Source organism: Anas acuta, chromosome 12, assembly GCF_963932015.1.
Source record: "Anas acuta chromosome 12, bAnaAcu1.1, whole genome shotgun sequence".
Lineage (NCBI taxonomy): Eukaryota > Metazoa > Chordata > Aves > Anseriformes > Anatidae > Anas > Anas acuta.
In genome coordinates this window covers 19,126,146-19,146,224 of record NC_088990.1, presented here as the reverse complement: position 1 = coordinate 19,146,224, position 20,079 = coordinate 19,126,146, and the positions used below count along the sequence as shown (strand labels likewise).

Sequence of the window (20,079 nt, the reverse complement as noted above, 5' to 3'; positions counted from 1 at the left end):
GCAGTAGCTATCCACAGTAGAAAAAGTATGATCGATGTTTAAATTAGAGCTGGAGAATACTAAGCACCATAAAGATAGTGAATTTTAAGTTTAAGAGATTATGGGTTTTGTAAGATGCCTCTTCTTAAGTTTTACAACTATGTTAACTTTAAAATTGGTAGTAACTGTATGTGTTAAAAGATTTTGAATGGAAGACTAACAATGAAAAAAAATAATTTATAAAGAGCAATGTGTACAGAAAACATTGTACTCAACAAATTGACAAAATGGGCATAAGGAATTGAACAAATAGTGAGGGCAGATCCTTAAGACAGGACAACTCAGTACAAGACTGAGTGTGTAGATAAATGGGTCCATTGTCAGGCGGAGCTGTATCTGAGCTAGAGGTTGTCGCTTCTGCAGCATAACCTGAGGCAGGAAATAGAGGCCCAGCTCTGATCTTAAATGGATTTGTGGGATGTAAGGAGTGCCTGGAGAGGCCCCAGGTGTGACTAGTATATGAAAGTCTATTTGTTTATTCAGGGTCCTGTCAGACACAAAATTTAAATTGCAAATTACTGATGTAGATTTTTAAAATTCTTATTGATGATAAATTGATTAAATTGAATTATTGTTTTCATATCCAAACTATTTCTCATTTGAAAAAATAGATTTTATGTACATTGTGTTTCTCTGAGGACAAACATTCTGTTGCAGAGCTGTAAAATAATTAATCTGACAAATTTCTTGGTAGTTCTGCTTGGGATGCTCTGAAGAACTCTGTGGAAATACGGCTTTGTACTTTGGGTAGCTGGTTTAATACAACACAGTTTTTAAAAACAGATTTTTCACATCATTCCTGGTTTGCAACATAACTGTGTATTCCAGTCTATCAATGAGATAATCATGGAGAAGTTACTACTAGGAGAAGAGGTGGTATCTAACTCTCACAAAAGACAAAGTTTGATTTGCTGAGGTATGCAAACCAACCTATAAAACTTAATTATAAAATAGGTTATACAGTTGTGAAATGTAAATATCTTTGTCACATGGCAAAGGTTATTATTAGCTTCCAATATTATTCCTTATAACTATATTTTTTCATTTGTCCTATAAATCACTGTTTAACTTTTTAAAATCTTTTCATGTGTCTCTTTTGCTTGTGATTATTGGAAATGTTTTGATGACTTTTTTTGCATCCTATGATGGCCTGTTATTGAGCTTTAATTGACTTCATTATTAATATTTATGCCTTTGTATTATCTGTTATGGTGAAAACCTTTCACAATAAATGACAAATCATTCCGACTTCCCCTGAAATTCTATGTAATTACATTATTCATGAAGAATCCATTAGATGTTGGTGTGAATGGAATAGGGAAGTCATTAAGAACTTTGTTTCTTGGTTCTAGATTAATTAAGGTCTATGCATTCTTTTTTTTTTTTTTTTTTTCATGTAGCTATAACAATTTACTGTTGTGCATCTGTAATTACCAAAAGGTTTGCATTCTTCAAAGGTTAACAAACACTTTAGTTAAATTACTACTTTTATATAAGTAGGTGGCCTTGTCAGCTTCTGGGAAATGGTTTATCTAATTAATGCTCACAGATGTGTGCAAATGAAGTGTATTCAATCTCTGTGCAATATTCCCTTTGAAACTACTAAAACAAAAATTAAAAGAAAAACTATTCACTTTATATAAAAGCCAAAATAGCCAAGTCAGGTATCTATTCTTGTTCAGACAAATTCCCATTGTCAACTCCCCATCCGCTCCCTCTCCCCCCAAAAATCAAAACAACACACAGCCATTTTCAGGTAGAGAGGCTCAAGAGATCCATAGGAAGATCTATATAATAGAAGGAGAAAAGCGTTCCTGCGGGAAGAGAAGAAAATGTTTAATTAGGCTACTAGTGCTGTGCCATATTTCATCTTTAAAATGCTTTCTAAACGGAAACCAATACTGTCACATAGAATGAAACCACTAGAGATAATTTTCAAATATCACTTGCATTGTGATGGCTTGGTTACAAACCCTTGGCTATAATTATGATTGACATAAAATGAAAAAAAAAATGTTATGAACTTCATATTACTTTTTTTTTTCCTTATGTGATTGATTACCTATCTATACAGATTTTCAAATGGGATTTCTAGTATTGATGTGATTTTTCTAGCATTGTCCATTGAATAGTAATTATTGATACATGACTAAAACTGAACATGTCTTCCTGAACTCATGTAAGTAGATTCAAATAATCTCAAATAGTAAAATCATGTGCTTTGGACACTCTTCCTTTTCTGTCTTGGATATCAATATTTGAGGTCAGAAAATGTGTATAAGCACATGACAACACCTTTTACTTCAGGCTGCAACAATTGCTGAAGGGCAAGGAAAATACTGATCACATATAGCAGATACTAGAGATAGAGATTAAGTTTGGACTAAAACCCAACTGCTTTCCACAGTGCAGTTCTGTTCAAAGACTACTTGAATATGAGTAGATTAGGATACTAATTTCCAATATAGACGAATATACATGTATTTTATTTCATTTTTTTCCCAGTGCTTTAAGCTAAAGATGTTTATGTACAGCAGTATTAGGCTAAAGATGTTTATATACAGCAGTAGAGCCTTCTCTGTTACTGCTTGTTTGTTGCAAATCATAATGAACGGAAGTGAAAACAGGAGCAGCATTAAATTCACAAAGCAAACCTCAGAGTTTTTTTGTTGATTGTGAGTTGTTTGTTTGTTTCTGGAAAAAGTATGGATTATTATTGTTTGTAATATCATTCTGCTCTGGAAAAAAAAGTGTTCAAGGAAAAATGTTTACTGAATAAATAGTATGTATTAATGATTCATTTAGCCTGTGAAGCAAAGGCCTATTCTTACAGCTGCTTATTGCACTGCACAGTTCACATTATTCAAGACTATCTACAACATGAAAAAAAGTTATTTCTTTTCCAGTCATGTCTGTAGATGCAGATTTTTATACTGAAACATAAATAATTAAACTATGCTCTACATGCAGAAAAGCAGAAATGTATGGATGAAGAAGCATTTGAGCAATTGAACTAGATCTATAGGCATAACTGCAAATGAACTGTAAGTGGAATAAATGTATGGTATATAGCCTTACCAGTATTTAATTTAACTATAAATAATTGTCTAGCATGCTAATACCATCCTAACTAAATCTACTGAAAGACAACATTAAAATACTTCATTAATATTCACCTACATAAAACTGCAGAATATATGTTTCAAATATGTTCTTAGAACATTGAGAACCATGAATTATCTATCACGATTTATTTTATTTAGATTGGTTAAGGAATTCTTTGCCTTAAACAGGATGACCTCAGTATAGCATAATAACTCTCAGAAAGAATGGGCCATTTTTGCTGCCAAAATTGCTTTAGTGTATGAAGGAATTTGCTGTAAGGAATGGCTTCAACATTTCAGTGCAGGAGATATATCTCTGTTTTGTAACAGAGTCAAGGTGGATTAGAAGCCAGTACTTCACAGGACAGCAAAACTGTCTTTCTTGTGTCTTGTTTGGACCAACATGTGTTTCTTTGTGTCACCTGGTCTTGTAAATCAGTTGCTGTCCTAATTGCATGTGCTTTTATTCTGATAAATATCTTGTACTTGGAATGTAACTATTGCAGCATTGAGGAGAGAATATATCTTGAGGATTTCTCAGTGAGGAAGTCTGTCTTGTATCCCTGTATTCATCAGAAAAGCTAGTAGGTTACTTGGTAAAATGTTGATTTACTGTCTGATACACTTTGCCAGAGAAGAAGGGTGGGGGTGGAGGGGTGGGGGGTAAGAAGGAGTCTTCAAAGCTACTATTCTGCAGCAATGTACAGGAAAATATTGGCACTACACTAAGTATACTAAGATTGAAATCACAAAATCTCTTTTCCACCTATCTGAATAACAGCTTCTTGTCCAGTTCTAGGTCTAGTCCAGTTCACAGCTTTGAGTGGGTGGGCTGCATTAAACGCAGCACAGCTAGCCAGTCAAAAGTGTTTATCCCCCTATATTTAGCACGGGTGCAGCCTCACCTTGATTTTTATGTGTAGTTCTGGGCTCCATGGTATAAAAGGATATGAAGATACCTGAATGCAGTCAAAGGAGGCAACAAAGCTGATAAAAGGGCTGGAAGGCATGAGAAGAGGCTGAGAACACTTGGTTTGGCTAGGTGGAAGGAGGCTCAGAGGTGACCTTGTTGCTGTGTATTCCTTTCTGATGAGGCAGAAGTGGGAGAGAGGGTGCTGATATCTTCTCTCTGGTAACCAGGACACATACAAATTGGACAAAGCTGTGCCAGGGAGGTTCAGACTGGATATTGAGGATGTGAGGGGGGAATAAATTAAAAAAATAATAAAAATAAAAAATACTTTGAGGGTGGTCAAGCATTGGAACAAGCTTCTTAGGGAGGTGATTGATGCACAGTCTCTGTCAGTGTTCAAGAGGCATTTTGATTGGTCAAGCAGTTAGACTTCATGACCTTTGAAGGTCCCTTCCAACCAAACTGTTATGATTCATCCACTTTAGCACTAGGCCTTCATTTGCAGTTGTTCTTCAGAATAATACTTAACGTAATTGAATCATTTCCTCTAGTATTAAAAACAATATTAATAATAATAATAAAAGTCACACAGTTTTGTAAACTAAACCTTGTGAAAAATGTGTGTATCCATGTTTGAGAAATAGAGTTCATCAAACAAAAAGAAAACTCCATGATGATGAAACCAAAATATATCTACGTCATTCAAAGTCAAACCATTTGAAGTAACTTAATTATTTTAAGAATTTCTGTACTTGAGGGGTTTAGTACTGAAGAATTTTGTGGATATCTCAGAAGTATAATAAATTGTTGCATACCTTTGGCTGTCTCCATAAACCCTGTCCAGTGTTTGTTCTCGGTCTGAATTCAAGCTTTTATATAAAATATTTTGCCTTTGTGCATGTGCATGTGTTAGCTTCTGCACTAGTGGATTTCTAACTACTGAAGATTGACAAAAAGATAACCTTTCAGTACTTTGCTGTCAAAGTGGAATAGAAAAGCTCTATCGTACTGTAGACTTGTGCCCTAGAGACTGTTTAGTTTGTCACAGCGTGTAAATGGTAGCATAAATGAAGCTATTTCACAGCACATCTAACAATAGGTCTTGAATGACAACTTGCATTATTCCTCTTCTTATTTTTGCATTGTGAGGGGATGACAAAACTAACATCATAATTCAGGCTGCTTCAGCTCAAAAACAATTTTTTTTTCTTCTCTGTTCCTTTATCAGTTCCAACTTACTCCTTTTTAACTGCAATTTCCTAATAAACAAAAGATAGTGATATATTGTCAGTTGATCCCTTTTCTGGCCTCTGTCCTGTTCACATATAGAAACTAACTTTTTTGTTGTGCTCACATAGTTTCTCTGTTTTCCATTTAGGTCGATGTCAATATTTATTTCACCTAGCATTTCAAAAGACTAATCTCTCACAGCACTATGTTCAGAGATGATATCTGCAGTAATGCTGCAGGCTGTCTTGAGGCCTGTGAGAGGTATTTGAATGGTATGGTAATGGGTGTTACTCAAAAGAAGTCATGTACACTACAATTACATTGATGCAAACGTAAAAATCAAGACAAATTTAATTTATGGCCTAACTTCACAGTGTACCAAACCAATGATTTTGTCAATTACATTGATTTAAGAAGTTATCTCCCTGTTCCAGTAACCATTTTCAGCTACTCCAACTATATTACTACCTCGTTATCTGTAATGATGCACATATTTTTTGGTCATACTGTAAGTCAGGACATAGAAATAATGTAATTGGAATGTAATTGTTAAAATAAGTTGTGAGTTCCTCAATCAGTTGTACTGCAGATGGCAACGACCCATAAACTTAAGGGTGAAATCACACTAAGGAGGAGAAAGTAATTCCTTCCAACTAATAGTTAAAACAAGTAGTTAATTACCTCCAGGAAGAGGAGGGTTAAATAGGGTGCAGTTATTGGCAGGGTATCTTTAGCAGCTGTGCAGGAAAAGGACTGTGGCTTAAAGGCAAAGCAAGAACAAATATCTTCAAAAAAAATGGGAAGGTCAACATAAATGTGAATAATGCCTATGAAAATCTTAGGTAGAAGTGGAGGAAATATTTGGACTTGGAAAGAAGTACCCTGAGCTGGTGGAAGGGGATGGGGAGCAGGATGTGGCCCTCACTATCCACGAAGAAATGATTGGTGACCTGGTATGGCACTTGGATGTGCACAAGTCGATGGGGCCGGATGGGATCCACCCAAGGGTACTGAGAGAACTGGCAGAGGAGCTGGCCAAGCCACTTACCAACATTTATCAACAGTCCTGGCTATCGGGGGAGGTCCCAGTTGACTGGCGGCTAGCAAATGTGATGCCCATCTACAAGAAGGGTCGGAGGACTGACCCGGGAAACTACAGGCCTGTCAGTTTGACCTCAGTGCCAGGGAAGCTCATGAAACAGATTATCTTGAGAGTCATCACGCAGCACTTGCAGGGCAAGCAGGTGATCAGGCCCAGTCAGCATGGGTTTATGAAAGGCAGGTCCTGCTTGACGAACCTGATCTCCTTCTATGACAAAGTGACGCGCTGGGTGGATGAGGGAAAGGCTGTGGATGTGGTCTACCTTGACTTCAGTAAGGCTTTTGACACCGTTTCCCACAGCATTCTCCTCAAGAAACTGGCTGCTTGTGGCTTGGACTGGTGCACGCTTCGTTGGGTTAGAAACTGGCTGGATAGCTGGGCCCAAAGAGTCGTGGTAAATGGAGTCAAGTCCAGTTGGAGGCCAGTCACTAGCGGTGTTCCCCAGGGCTTGGTACTGGGGCCGGTCCTCTTTAATATCTTTATCGATGATCTGGACAAGGGCATTGAGTGCACCCTCAGTAAGTTCGCAGATGACGCCAAGTTAGGTGCGTGTGTCGATCTGCTCGAGGGTAGGAAGGCTCTGCAGGAGGATCTGGATAGGCTGCACCGATGGGCTGAGGTCAACTGCGTGAAGTTCAACAAGGCCAAGTGCCGGGTCCTCCTCCTGGGGTGCAACAACCCCAAGCAGAGCTACAGGCTGGGAGATGAGTGGTTGGAGAGCTGCCTGGCAGAGAAGGACCTGGGAGTGATGGTGAATAGTCGGCTGAAAATGAGCCAGCAGTGTGCTCAGGTGGCCAAGAAGGCCAACGGCATCCTGGCTTGCATAAGAAACAGTGTGGCCAGCAGGGCTAGGGAGGTGATTGTCCCCCTGTACTCGGCTCTGGTGAGGCCGCATCTCGAGTACTGTGTTCAGTTTTGGGCCCCTCGCTACAAGAAGGACATGGAGGTGCTTGAGAGAGTCCAGAGAAGGGCAATGAAGCTGGTGAGGGGCCTGGAGAACAAGTCCTACGAGGAGCGGCTGAGGGAGCTGGGCTTGTTCAGCCTGGAGAAGAGGAGGCTCAGGGGCGACCTTATTGCTCTCTACAGGTACCTTAAAGGAGGCTGTAGCGAGGTGGGGGTTGGTCTGTTCTCCCACGTGCCTGGTGACAGGATGAGGGGGAACGGGCTAAAGTTGCACCAGGGGAGTTTTAGGTAGGATATTAGGAAGAACTTCTTTACTGAAAGGGTCGTTAGACATTGGAACAGGCTGCCCAGGGAAGTGGTGGAGTCACCATCCCTGGAAGTCTTCAAAAGACGTTTAGATGTAGAGCTTAGGGATACGGTTTAGTGGGGACTGTTAGTGTTAGGTTGGAGGTTGGACTCAATGATCTTGAGATTCCAACCTAGAGATTCTGTGATTCTGTAAAAATGTGAGTTTCACTATGGGGATTGTGAGAAACACTCTGTAGCCAATAACTTAGGCTCAGGCGACGACCTCAGTGAAGTAGTAATTTATTTGTGATTGCAATGGTGGGCGTTCCACAAGTAGAAACTCACCAACTAGTCACACAGTTTCCCCGTTTCCCTTCCCTGTTTCCCCATTGACTGGTAATCCAGGTTCACAACCTACTCAATGTTTCACAGACAATACATGGCCTTCTGTTGCTGGCTTGTTAAATTTCAGATTTCTTTTGACTTTTTTACTGTTTGAAGTGGTAATATTTCTTCGCTTATCTGACTTGACTCAGTGATTTCCACCTAATTGTTCTAAGGAGTCTGGTAATCTGCATTTTACAATGTTGTCTGCTAACTTTTCTTATCTCTGCAAGCATATCTCAATACCACCTTCCTTACTTTTAAACAATGTAATTCTGCAAAAACAACATTTTTATTTCCATAGGGATAAATGCATATCTAGATATTTCACTAGAAGATAATCAAAAATTGGGGAAGAAAAACACTAAGCACATACCTATATGCATATAAATCTGTTCTTTTTTTTTTAATTTTTTTTTATGTGTTTAGTAAATATTTTGGTCTGAATATTATTGTTGTACTTTTAAAACTTAGGCAGGTACACAAGGTGATCTCAAAATCAGAAAATAATTTCATTAGCATGGATAATATTATGTTCAAAATACAAGCTGAGAGGAAATCTAGCACCTTATCCCAAAGAAACTAAAGCTTCATAGTTGTAGATTTAAGACAAAACAAAAATCAAGAACCTAGAACTGTAAATGTGAATTATTGTAAGTGAAAGCAGTTGAAATATATGTGATGTGGACGGATAAGTGAAGATGGTAAAGTTTCTAAAGTAGAGATAATAAGAAAGCAAATGTGAAAGAAAATAGCGTAAGCAAGTTGAAAATTGAACTTTGCTGTAGAAATGAGTGGTTGGCCCATGAGTGTGGTTTTATTTATTTTTTATTACTTTCTGCTTTAGTGTTGGGAAAATGAATTTTGAAGTGCAACTTGAACACCTGCAAATAATAACTTGTGCAAGGGTATATTTAATACTACAGGAAAGGTATCATGGAGCAAATTCTGACTTCTCTTGTCAGTGAGATGTGAAAATATGTGTACATATACATGCATATATATACATATGGAGTAGTTAGGTAGTGCTAACTTGCATGAATCTGTGAGAATTAAAAAAATAAAAATCCAACTGTGGAAAGCCTAGCCCTCTTCTTAATTCTCCTTTACAGTTGTGTGGGGTTTTTTTGGTCATTTATGTCCTCTTAACATTTTGTAGCTTAGACGTGTGCTGCCTAGTATTCTTCCTAGTGTTTTTATGAAACTGGATCTCATTACGTAGCTTTTTAATGTTATACCAATTCTTTTATCTGTACTCTATATTTGAGATCAGTGACATGAGTTAAAATTAAATTATAGCTTTTTAGAATGAAAATTCTTAAGTCTGGGATCTCACATTTACAAATCCAAGTTCCAGATAAACTTTTCACTATGAACAGTGTTCTCTTCTACTAAGTAGGAGAGTTGCTCTGAAAACTGGTGATACAAGATGCTTTGTTTTCAGTTGCAAACTATTTCAATACAATCAGCTCCAGATAATCACCTGGCAGGTTGCATAGCAAGGGCAAGTTTATAGTAGCCCAGGTGTATGTTCATATTATAAACATCAAGTTGGCCCAGTGTGCAAAACTCTGGTGTCAACTTCCCTAGATCTGGATAGTTCTCTAGATGAGCTTCACTGCACCAACAGATGTGTAAATCCTCCCTCAAAAGTTTCAAGTACCTTATGGACTTACTATATGCTTTCCAAGGTACATTCATATGTATATTTTTCAGAAGCTATAGCTTTAGTACTTGAAAAGTATTATTTTTTTTCTTTTGCTTATGCTAAAAGATGCTGAAGCTGTTCATCTTTACATATTCTTTTCCATCCTCCCTGTGAACTAACTACAAATGACAATAAGCATCTATATATTTTATATTCTTACAGGAATGACTAGTGTCAGTTGCTTTCCAGGAAGTTATTTCAAGTAAAACAAATATAAACAATTTTGGGGTAGTGTGCTATCAAGATAGAGTTGTGCTTGACCAGTCCACTAGAGATTGATTTAAGCAGAATGTGTTAATTTCAGCATGAGTGTTGGTAGTGGGCAGTAGAAATTGCTGAATAATAACTGCTTAATAATATATGTTTTTGAGGAGGAAAAAATAGAGTGTAATCATGTCAAAACTTCTTTTTTTTTCTACAGTTTATTTCAGGTTATAGTCAGAGCTGATGAAAACAACATTAATGATGAATATTTAGAAATCAATGCAGGTGTTCTGGACTGTGTATTGCAAACAAATAAGCATTCAGAAGATGTAATTATTTGTATGTAGCCACATTGTAACTGCTCTGTAATTAACTGCTTTTCAACAGTCAATACTGAGATTTAATTTTATAAGAAGTGCCATGAAAATGCCCTTTGTCTTTGAAATGCTGGACCAATTTTAATGTGTTTGGGCAACAAAATTGATAGGTGAAGCATCTGTTAAATGGAAGTGCCAGTGTAATTTTTATGCTCTACTAAAAATCCTTAGCTTTTGATAAAACTGTGAACAGCCTTCATGTTTATCTAGCCTGCGCATTCCTGTGCATATATGTCTTCTGATGGTAAATTAACTTCACCAAGACTGGTTATTTAGGTTCATATGACAGGGAGATCAAAAGACCCGACAAGTTTGATGCACAGTGCATCAAAATTTTGACCTGGGCTACATGCTCATTTTATTGTATCTGAGTATTTTTGGACTTCTCATGATGAGACTTCTCTATTTTTTTCTTCCTATCATTGTGAGCTACAGGAGGCTGACCAGTTACCTTTCAGAAACCACAGTATGTTGTAGGAACAAGTGTTGAACACGCTGCCTTAGATGTCTGCACTGCTGAGCAGACTGATCACAGACCAATGACTTTATAAAAGTTATCCAGACTAACTAAATGCTTTTGTCTGACTTTGTACTACTATCCTTCAAAACATAAGAACGCTCTTGACCCTGCTTACTGTCAGCTAAGGCAGAGAAAATGGTTCTAATCTGTTTTGTTGTTGTTGTTGTTGTTTTCTGAATCAACATTGATAATCAATTCTTCTTCTGACCTTGAAGCTAATTACCTTAAAAATTCCTGAGGTTAATTATTGCCTTATATTTCCCATCTAAATAACAGCAACGTGATGGAATGGATTAATTTCTAATATCACTTGGATGTTTTACATTATATATATATATATAAAAAAAAAAAAAAAGGCAAGTAGGAAAAAGGCTGAACCTGCAGCGTCAAAGATAAGAGCAAGGGAAGACAAACCTCTTCATGCTTCACTTGAATCATGTTTGGTCTACTTTGCTTATCAGAGAGAACACTTTTCTCTTCAAATAAAAGAACGTTATTCTAGAAATCCAAGATAATTAAGTAGGATTGTGTGGACCTAATGATATTACTAAAGTATAGTATTAATACTCTGCAACCTTACTTAGTAGAGAGGCTGCTACAGCCCTCCATATATTACACCTATAAATTTTTACTATATAATCTTATTTTACTACTTACCTCTTATTGTATGAGGCTGTATATTTTGAATTACATAAATTCCTCAGGAATGCTAGAGATTATATTAATGACTTTAACCTGTGTGTAAAAGTCATGAACTGAGTTAGTATATTACAACTTAAATCAACGTTCTTCACACGTGTGGTGAAAAAGCTGAATAATGAAATATCATTAAAATTGATTTCTGTAGCTTCTGAGTGTGGGGGGCAATCTCTTGCATGACATTCCTGTTTCAAAGATTTCTGTTACTTATGCTTAAGTGATTAAATGTAAGTTTTTGTTTTGGTCACTTTTTTTTTCTTTTCCTCTTAGTGATATAGCTGAAGGTTTTAGAGCTGATGGTTCTAAGATAACCTCTCACTAATTCTTTTAGTGCCATTTGCAAACAGTGGATGACAGTGCTAATTGTCTCACAAGGATTTGCCTTTACTGAGAAAATTCAGGGTCTTCTGTGCCTCTCCCTCCCTCCCCCCCCCCCCCCCCCCCAACACTTTTTTCATATTATCCTGCCATTTGATATCAAAGATCTTGTAATCCTTACTTATGAAGCAGAATAAGGAGGAAATACGTTCCTTTGCCAATGTTCCTTCATAATTTATTAATTATATAAGGGCAAGGGTCATGTCTTTGCAAGCCAAGTATACTCTTAGAATTACTGTAGCTCCAAGTAATCCAAAGGGGTTACTGTGAGCAAGTCTTCTGTCCTTGAACATATATTAACTGCTTCAGAATGCCTGGATAGATGAGAATTGTTTCAGAACCTCAGTCTGATATTTTCTTACATGTGTTTTGTTTACTGTCTAGTGTCTGTATATTTTTCCTTCTATGCTGAATCAAGCATGCGTGTGCCATGCTCTAATTTTACAGTTAAATCACCAGCAGATCTAGGGACTTTTCACTATAAATATTCTGCTCTATTTTATCAACTAAGAACCCTAGTAAAGAATAAAGAGGAGAGAGAAATGTGTTTGTCTATCCTTATATTCATTGTAATGAAAGTAAGACAATCAAAATATTAATTATTGAGACTCAAAATAGTGGCTTTTTATGTTATTAATTTCAGCATTCAAATCCATACAAAACTAAAGGTGTTTGAAATAATATACATGTGTATATATATACATATATATATTTAATTGCAACTTTAATTTTCCTTCTGGAAAAATGAACTAGAAACTGGTTATCCACAATAACAAATACTGATCTAGTTCATAATGTATCATTTGTCAGATATGAATAAAATCTTCCATGTTGAGACCTAAAGAGATCATAATAAAGAGTTTTCTTACATGTTTAAATATATCTTGTTTGGTATTATTACGTGCAAAGTAAAGCTACTTGTGAATGCACTTACTGATAGAGTACTTAATGAACAGCTCTACATATTGAGTAGAAAGATGATGCTGTGTGGTGCTTAGTTATGTTCCTGTAAGTATAAAGTTACTTTTCCAAGAAATACCGGGGTAAGTTTTCATAAGTTCATATTAAGAATAACTTCCATAAAGCTAATATTTTCTAGTATAAAAAGCATGTAGTATATACAGAAGAAACACAGAAAAGACTACGGTTTTACCTAGCCTTGATCAGTATGTCTGTACACTTATAAGAGCTCTTTAATTTTTTTCTATACTTTGTTATTCTAAATATGTTTTCTTTCCCCAGAAGAAATAAAAATCAAACTGGAAGAAATTTTGCAAAAGCAAGATGGGCCAGGGCTATTCAGAAGGTAAGAGCTCTTCTTAAAACTACTGATGTATTACTATAACATAAAGAATTTTCTCAGGTCAAGGAAGAACTTAGTATAAGATTTCTTCATCGTGTAAGTTGTTATTAATAACAGCAGAATCTGAGGTTGTGATTGCTGACTTTCCAAGAGAGCCAGTTCCTTCCACTGGTTCTTAAAGGTCCACATGGTTCCCGCCCATCAGGTTGTTGTTGCCTTTTTTTTTTTTTTTTTTTCCTGGAACAGAAAAAAAGTGATATTTTGAAACTTTCTTTAGATGTGTGAGAAATTATTGTAGTTAGGCCATTTTAATTTCATTGCATATTAATCCAGAAATTGTAGCTTCAGACATCTAGTTCTTCTGAAAAGATTTGGTTGCTTTGAAAGAATCATAGAATGGTTTGGGTTGGAAGGAAACTTAAGACCACCTAATGCAGCCCCCATGCCATGGGCAGGGACACCTCCCAACAGACCAAGCTACTCTAAGCCCCATCCAGCCTGGCAATCTAACACTTCTAAGGATGGGGCATCCACAACTTCTCTGGGCAACCTGTTTCGGTGTTTCACCACCCTCATAGTAAATACAGTAGCATTTTTATTCCCAGTTTGTAAATATTTAAAGGCAATATCTGCATGCCTCATTGGCTTAGGTTGTAGGTTATATTGGTCTTTTTGTCTGTCTTTTCATCCTGAAGATAAATTTTCAGAAACAATGAACTTGTGTCATCGTTGTATATGGCAGTTATAGTACAGCCCAGAAAGACATGTCCAGAAGCTCATTTTCTCTGATGCCTGAATCCAATTCATATTTTCAAAACACCAATGATGTTTTTTAAGTTCTGGTTAATCTTCTTAGTGAAGCAGTGCCTATTTGACCAGTGGCCACCATACAACTGACAGTCAAAACTTTTGACTAGCTTCAAAACTAATGAGCTAGATGTTGGTGTGTTCTCTAGTCATTGAAAGAGTATGTCAGATTTACTAGTAACTGTTAAACAAAATAGTAAATAGACTTACTTAATATATTTGTGTGTTTCATAGGTTTTTAATGTTGTGTGTTCTTCTCTCAAATTGAGGCAATACATCTGTATTATAGCCAACTGGTTAGATTACTATCATCCACATCATCTGTGATTTAAATTTTTAGAATCTTTAAATTTAATTAATTAGTTCAAAAAACACACTTTCAGTGGAGAACCAAAACCAATACCGTTTGTCTGCCTTTTGTGTACCACTATACCTTGTTTTTCCTTCTTAATGTATTTTATATCAGATGAGATTACAAACTAAATGGAACATTGTTTTTGAATTCATATAGTACCTACAGCATATATTTAAAAGCAAAAAAAAAGAAAAAAAAGGAAAAAAGATTCTTGGATTTTCCAACATTTTCGTGTGAGAAACAAAATAAAAAGATAGGGATTACTTAGAGGAGATGACTTAGCTTGCAAATTTCTGAAGCTGTCACTACACTTCCTTTTTATTGACGTGTTATTTTGTCCTCTGTTTAAATTCTAATTGTGCTTTAGTCCGTGTCAATTTAAATAATTGATATGACATTAAGTGCAAGTGTTTGCTCAAAAAATCTGAGTCATGAAGGATAAATCTCTACCAATGCTTAACCAAAATAAGATTTCTACTTGCATGTATGTTTGTGGCTAAAAAGGGCCATCACAAGAACGTTAAAGAATATATGTAGCACAAGATCAGAAAACTAAACAATTCTAATGTGTTTTACAGATGGTATAGTATTTACAAATAAAATGAGTAATTTTCATGAGAAAATGAATGATGAGAAAAATGAGTAATTCATCAAAGAAAGTAACCTCTGTATGTAGGTGTACTGTAAGATTCTGCTTCCCAAAGAAGGGAACTGTCTTTGTCTGTAAGGAATTGGGAAAAGAAATAATGACCTTCATGAAGGTTTAACTGCAAGGAAGGTTCTTAGGCATTGGTGCAGGCTGCAGGATATCCATCACTGGAGGCTTTTAAGAGCAGAGGAGCTACAGCAATAGCAATATATATACATTAAAAAAAAAAAAAATTTCCACTATTCTTGGTTGTTTAAGGAAGTAGGTTTAACTTAGAATAGAGGTGACTGTGTGTGGAGAGATTTCTCATGTGGATGGTCTTTAAAACAGACAACTACACAATACCTGCCCATTACAGAGAAGTTGGAGTGCTGCAGTTTCAGTTATCTCTTCTCAGATACAACAAACATGAACTGTTACTGCACTGGAAAATACATAGGTGACTTATTAGCAACTGTCTGGACAATGAAGTGCCATTTGAAGGTCCTGAAGTTCCAGAAAGAATATATGGGATGTATGCGTTTAATGTTAGCCTATGGAATTAAGAGATTGGGTTAGGCAGTTCTGATTAAATATGAGATGACAGCCAGTAGTTCACCACAGGGATGGCAGCTAATGAATATTTACTCAAACATTGACCAGATAGGAAAAGTGCCAAGCTTTTGGTCTGGAGAATGTTTCTCTGTATATAAAAAATTACCACAGTGTCTGCTTGCAATAGCTAAGGTTTCTTGGAATCTTTTAGGATGTAAGAATGCTAAAATAAAAGTATGAGGGAAATCACTTCTATATATGGGAGGGGACAGAATTTAAGCATTTGAGGAAAAATTGTACATGAAAAATTGTGTTTTAAAAAACACTGCAGGACCAGATAGGGACCTTTAATTGTAGCTTTGCTTCTTGATTAAAAACAAAAATCCAAAACAGAATTTCTTGAATCCAACACCTGTTTTTTCAGTTTCATGTTTACTGTATCATTAGGGACAATGAAGAGGTTGTGGGTTTTTGGTTGTTTTTGTTTGGTTGTTTTTGTTTGGTTGTTTTTTTTCCCCTCAATTTTCTAACAGAATTGAAATCAGAGCTATTAAGTACTGGTAATAATTATGAGAGGATGGGTTTAGAGTGTGTGCGTTATTATTTTTTTTGGCTCAGTATCAACCTTAAATACAATCAACTACATTCTCCCTTTTCTTCTTTCCCACCTACACACCACAGTGTATGTCATTTTGCTCCTATCTTTAACTACTAACCCTATCTATTCTAGAGACTTTTTTTGCTTCTGAAATACAATCACTTGAATAAATGTCATCTCCTGAGATGGATTTATATATATACATATATACATACATATATATAAATTTTACAAAAAAAATGAGGATAATTGACTTTGAAGGCTAACATTAAACAAAAAACTACTCATAATAAGCTATCCTTTGTACCCTTACACAACTATGTTTGGTACAGGAAAGATGGTGAGATAGTGGCACCATATTAAGTGGCTTATAACTGGAGATGATTTTGAAAAATAAAATAAATGTAGTGGCATGGATTAGCCTAGATGTATCTTCCTTACATGTCTTATTTCTTAGTTTGTAGAATGAGCATAGTATATCTAAATATCAATGTTTATACCATTAAAAATATTTGTTGTGTGTTCCAATACTAACAAAAGATGATAGATAATTAAGTATTCACTGTGCGTTGCTTTTATGCTGTTCTTTGTGATTCAAGGTTATCCATATGACAGATGCTGTGATGTTCAGTATGTGAATGCTCACTAACAGAAGTTATCTGTAGCTTAGTTTTGTCAGCAGTATTGATTTACTGTCTTGTTCAGGAAAAAAAAAAAAAAAAAAAACAAACAACAACAAAAAAAAACTTGATAAACTAATACTAAAGTGACTACTGCACAGTGACAGCAATGGGATTTTTGGACTGGGTAAGCAGAAATCCTTTCCCTGCTTAGGAGCTATGCTGCTGTGAGATTAATGAAAAGATTCCCTTTAAAAGATTTCAGCATGTCCAAAGAAACTTCAAAGTTTTCAAAAATCTTTCAGTTGAACAATTTTGTGTCCCTGTATTCCAAGTAGTGATTGACATGCAAGTGTCTTCAAGTGTAAATAAACAAATATTTCCTTTTTTAAATTGATAATAAAAATATCTGTATCCCTACTCAATTAAAACATAATTATAGTGTCCAAGTGACAATCAGCATATTGATTAAATATTTAAATGAAATATTTAAACAGGGACAAATGAACTGACAATATGAATACAAAGAAATATTTAACTGCAGTTTCTCTTCAATCAAGTGAATTTAGTATCAGTGCAAGTTTGCCCATTTAAAGATATTTTGACAATGGTTTAGAATATTAATTGACATTATGAGGCAGTTCAAAATATCAGAGTAGTTGAAGGACTTTCTGGGGTGTATTCCCTTCCTGAATCATTTTATTATTTATTATCTGAATTAATAGGCCATTATTGAATGGCTATATCAAGTAGTTTGACTTCTGAAAAAAATATCTTGAATATCTTGTCTAAACTTTTTGACTGTACTTGAAGAAGGTAAAAGGGGCAACAGGAAAAGATTGGACTAACAGTTCTGAGATCACTTAATGGCTGTCCTTTAGTCTTTCAAGAAGTGTTTGGAAAACTTACTTTGACAAAAGGCCATTCACTGATCTGTGAATCAGCAGTACAAAACCGAGTCGTTTAGGTTTAGCTACTGAACCCACAACAAGGAGTACAATGTTTGCAGATAACAATTATTTCCTCTAAGAGTTCACGTGAAATTGATTAATCTTTATTCCAAGATAAATTCAATCAGCACAGAAAAGCTGTATGATATTTATCAAACTGGTACCTTTTGGCCTGTTGATTGGCCTCATTGACAAATGCATGCAAGTGCATAAAAGTAAGGAAATCTGGCCTTCAGTGCCCAGTGTTAACTCTCAAGGAATGAAAGTAAAGATTGCACAAGCCTCTTGTGTTTGGTAGTAAAACAAAAGAAAAATCATACATGACTGCACCCTGCAAGATGTAGGTCTAAGTATAGTTAATGGATTAGAAATTCAGCTAGTAGGCCAAAATCTCACATCAATGAGGTGTAAAGGAAGGTCGTGGTAAAAAATGAACATAGCAGCTAGATGCATGGAAGTAACTGTAAGTTTTGTGCTGCTCCGTTGGTAGATTGTTTAACATGTTACTAGTGATGTCCTAATTGGACTATGTTTCAAGTGAAAAATTATTCCGTCATTTTGTCTTCAATGTCTCATGACTTCTGTGCCAAGATATACGTTACTAAAAACAAAACAAAACAACAACAACAAAATACTTTTATGATTGTATTTTTCCCCTTAAAATGACATGAAATGTAAAAATTGCCTTCCTGAGTTAAATTAAGGTATTAAGAATTATAGACTCCAGGGAAGAATCTTTATGAGCTGCTGCACCATCATTTAAGAAATCTGTTGGACAAAGACAGAAAAGGAACTATTATTTTGCTTTCTTCTTCAAAAATTGAGATAGGAATAATAATATAGAGAGTTAGAAAGCTAGTATTTCTCTCTTGACTGTCATAAAAGAACATCAACAAACAAGATGGTTTCTAACCATCCTGTAACATACTCTATTCCAGAATTAAACTTCAATTTTCCCTTTTGCTTCAAAGTTCAGAGAGACCATTGTAACATTCTTTACCTTCCCCCATTTCAATATCTATTTCCAGCAACCTGTTAGTGATGTGAAGTGTCTTTGGACCCATGTTAAATTATTTATTACTGGTTTTGTTGATAGTCTATGGCTTAATCAATATGCTACAGAATTATATAGCTCCTACAGCATATTTGTAACTGAATTAAAGAGGATTTTGTGAATATTTGAGGTGATGCTTGAAAGATAATGAAATGCAACAGGGTTCTTAGAGAAAATTTAGAAGTAAGAATGTGTACTTCACATAAAACAGGCAAAATAAGCCAGTTGGTATCAATCAACTGTCATTCCAGAATAACATTCTGTAGAAGCAAAAGATTTTTTCTGAATGCAATAAAGGTAATAAAGATGAATATGTAGGATGGTTAAAGGCAAGAATCTATTAAGTTGTAGAGAGTTGGAGTTAATGATAAATTGATAGAGTACTTCTTGTAATAGCAATAAAGGAAAAGTCACACTGTGAGAGGGAAGAGGTACTGGGATGGCCAGCAACTGGGCACGAATTGGGATCTCCCCCGGCGGCAGGAGATAGAAAAAAGCACTGTCTACTTGAGAAAAGAACACTTATGAAGACCTGGCAGAAGGAATGATACTAATGGAAAGCTAATAAAAGATATTGATGGAATCTAAGCAGGGGCTAGAGAGTGAAGGCTTGGGGAAAAACATCCAGGAGAGCAAATTACTATGCTTCCAGGTTTGTTATAAATGATATATCCCTTTGCTCTGTCAGTCCTAGCACTGTGAGAAGGATTTTTGCAAGTATTCAGCTTTTAGAGTCATTTCAGCACCTGCTTTAGAGTTCCTGTCTCACCCTTACAGAATTTTCTGGTGATCTGCCCTTTTGCCATCTACCCACTTTGCCTATTTTCAAATTAGTGATGTTGGCCATTTGTTTTCAATTCACTACCAAATAATTTTTTCTTTGATAGTTTGGTGGTTCAGACTCTTATTTAGTGCCATTAGTATGGCTGTTAAGTATATACTTGACTTTAAGTATATGACTGAGGGCTGTGTGGAATGGAGATAATGTAAATTCCTCCCTCTAGGTTACTTTTGTTCCAAAGAGCTTTTCCTTGTGTAAAGGGACTCTACAGGCAGGATAAACTTGAGTGCAAAGCAATTATTTGTTTCTTAACATGAACAAGAGAAAGCTAGGATCAATAACTTACTAGGCTAATCACAAATATGTGCATCATCCCAATAAGACTGGGTGTTTCTGTTCTGTTTTCGTGTTCCACTGGGCCAGCAAAGTGGGGAAGGATCTTTCTGCTGCTCCTTGCAATGGACTGATCCTTGTTGATATTGAATTGCCATCTTCAGATTTGCTTTGCTCCTCTTCTTTTTATTTGAGTCATCCCACAACTTCCCTTCTCTTCTCATCTTGCTCACACTTTAATTACAG

The 20,079-nt window shown here is 35.9% G+C and overlaps 1 protein-coding gene across 12 annotated transcripts in view; it reads left to right on the top strand.

Moving 5' to 3' along the window:
* Positions 1–20,079, top strand: part of LOC137862848 (protein unc-13 homolog A-like) — a 54,304-nt gene that overhangs the window by 19,020 nt on the left and 15,205 nt on the right. For 7 of the 12 annotated variants that reach the window (XR_011100550.1, XM_068695279.1, XM_068695272.1 and 4 more), the window contains one exon: positions 13,092–13,155. Coding sequence is in view for 11 of the 12 variants with exons in the window: in XM_068695279.1 (XP_068551380.1) it covers positions 13,092–13,155 (64 nt within the window). In the remaining variant the exon portion in view is untranslated. Of the gene's footprint in view, positions 1–13,091; positions 13,156–13,847; positions 20,074–20,079 lie in introns of those variants that run through there. The other 5 variants (XM_068695273.1, XM_068695270.1, XM_068695280.1 and 2 more) reach the window with 4 other exon arrangements.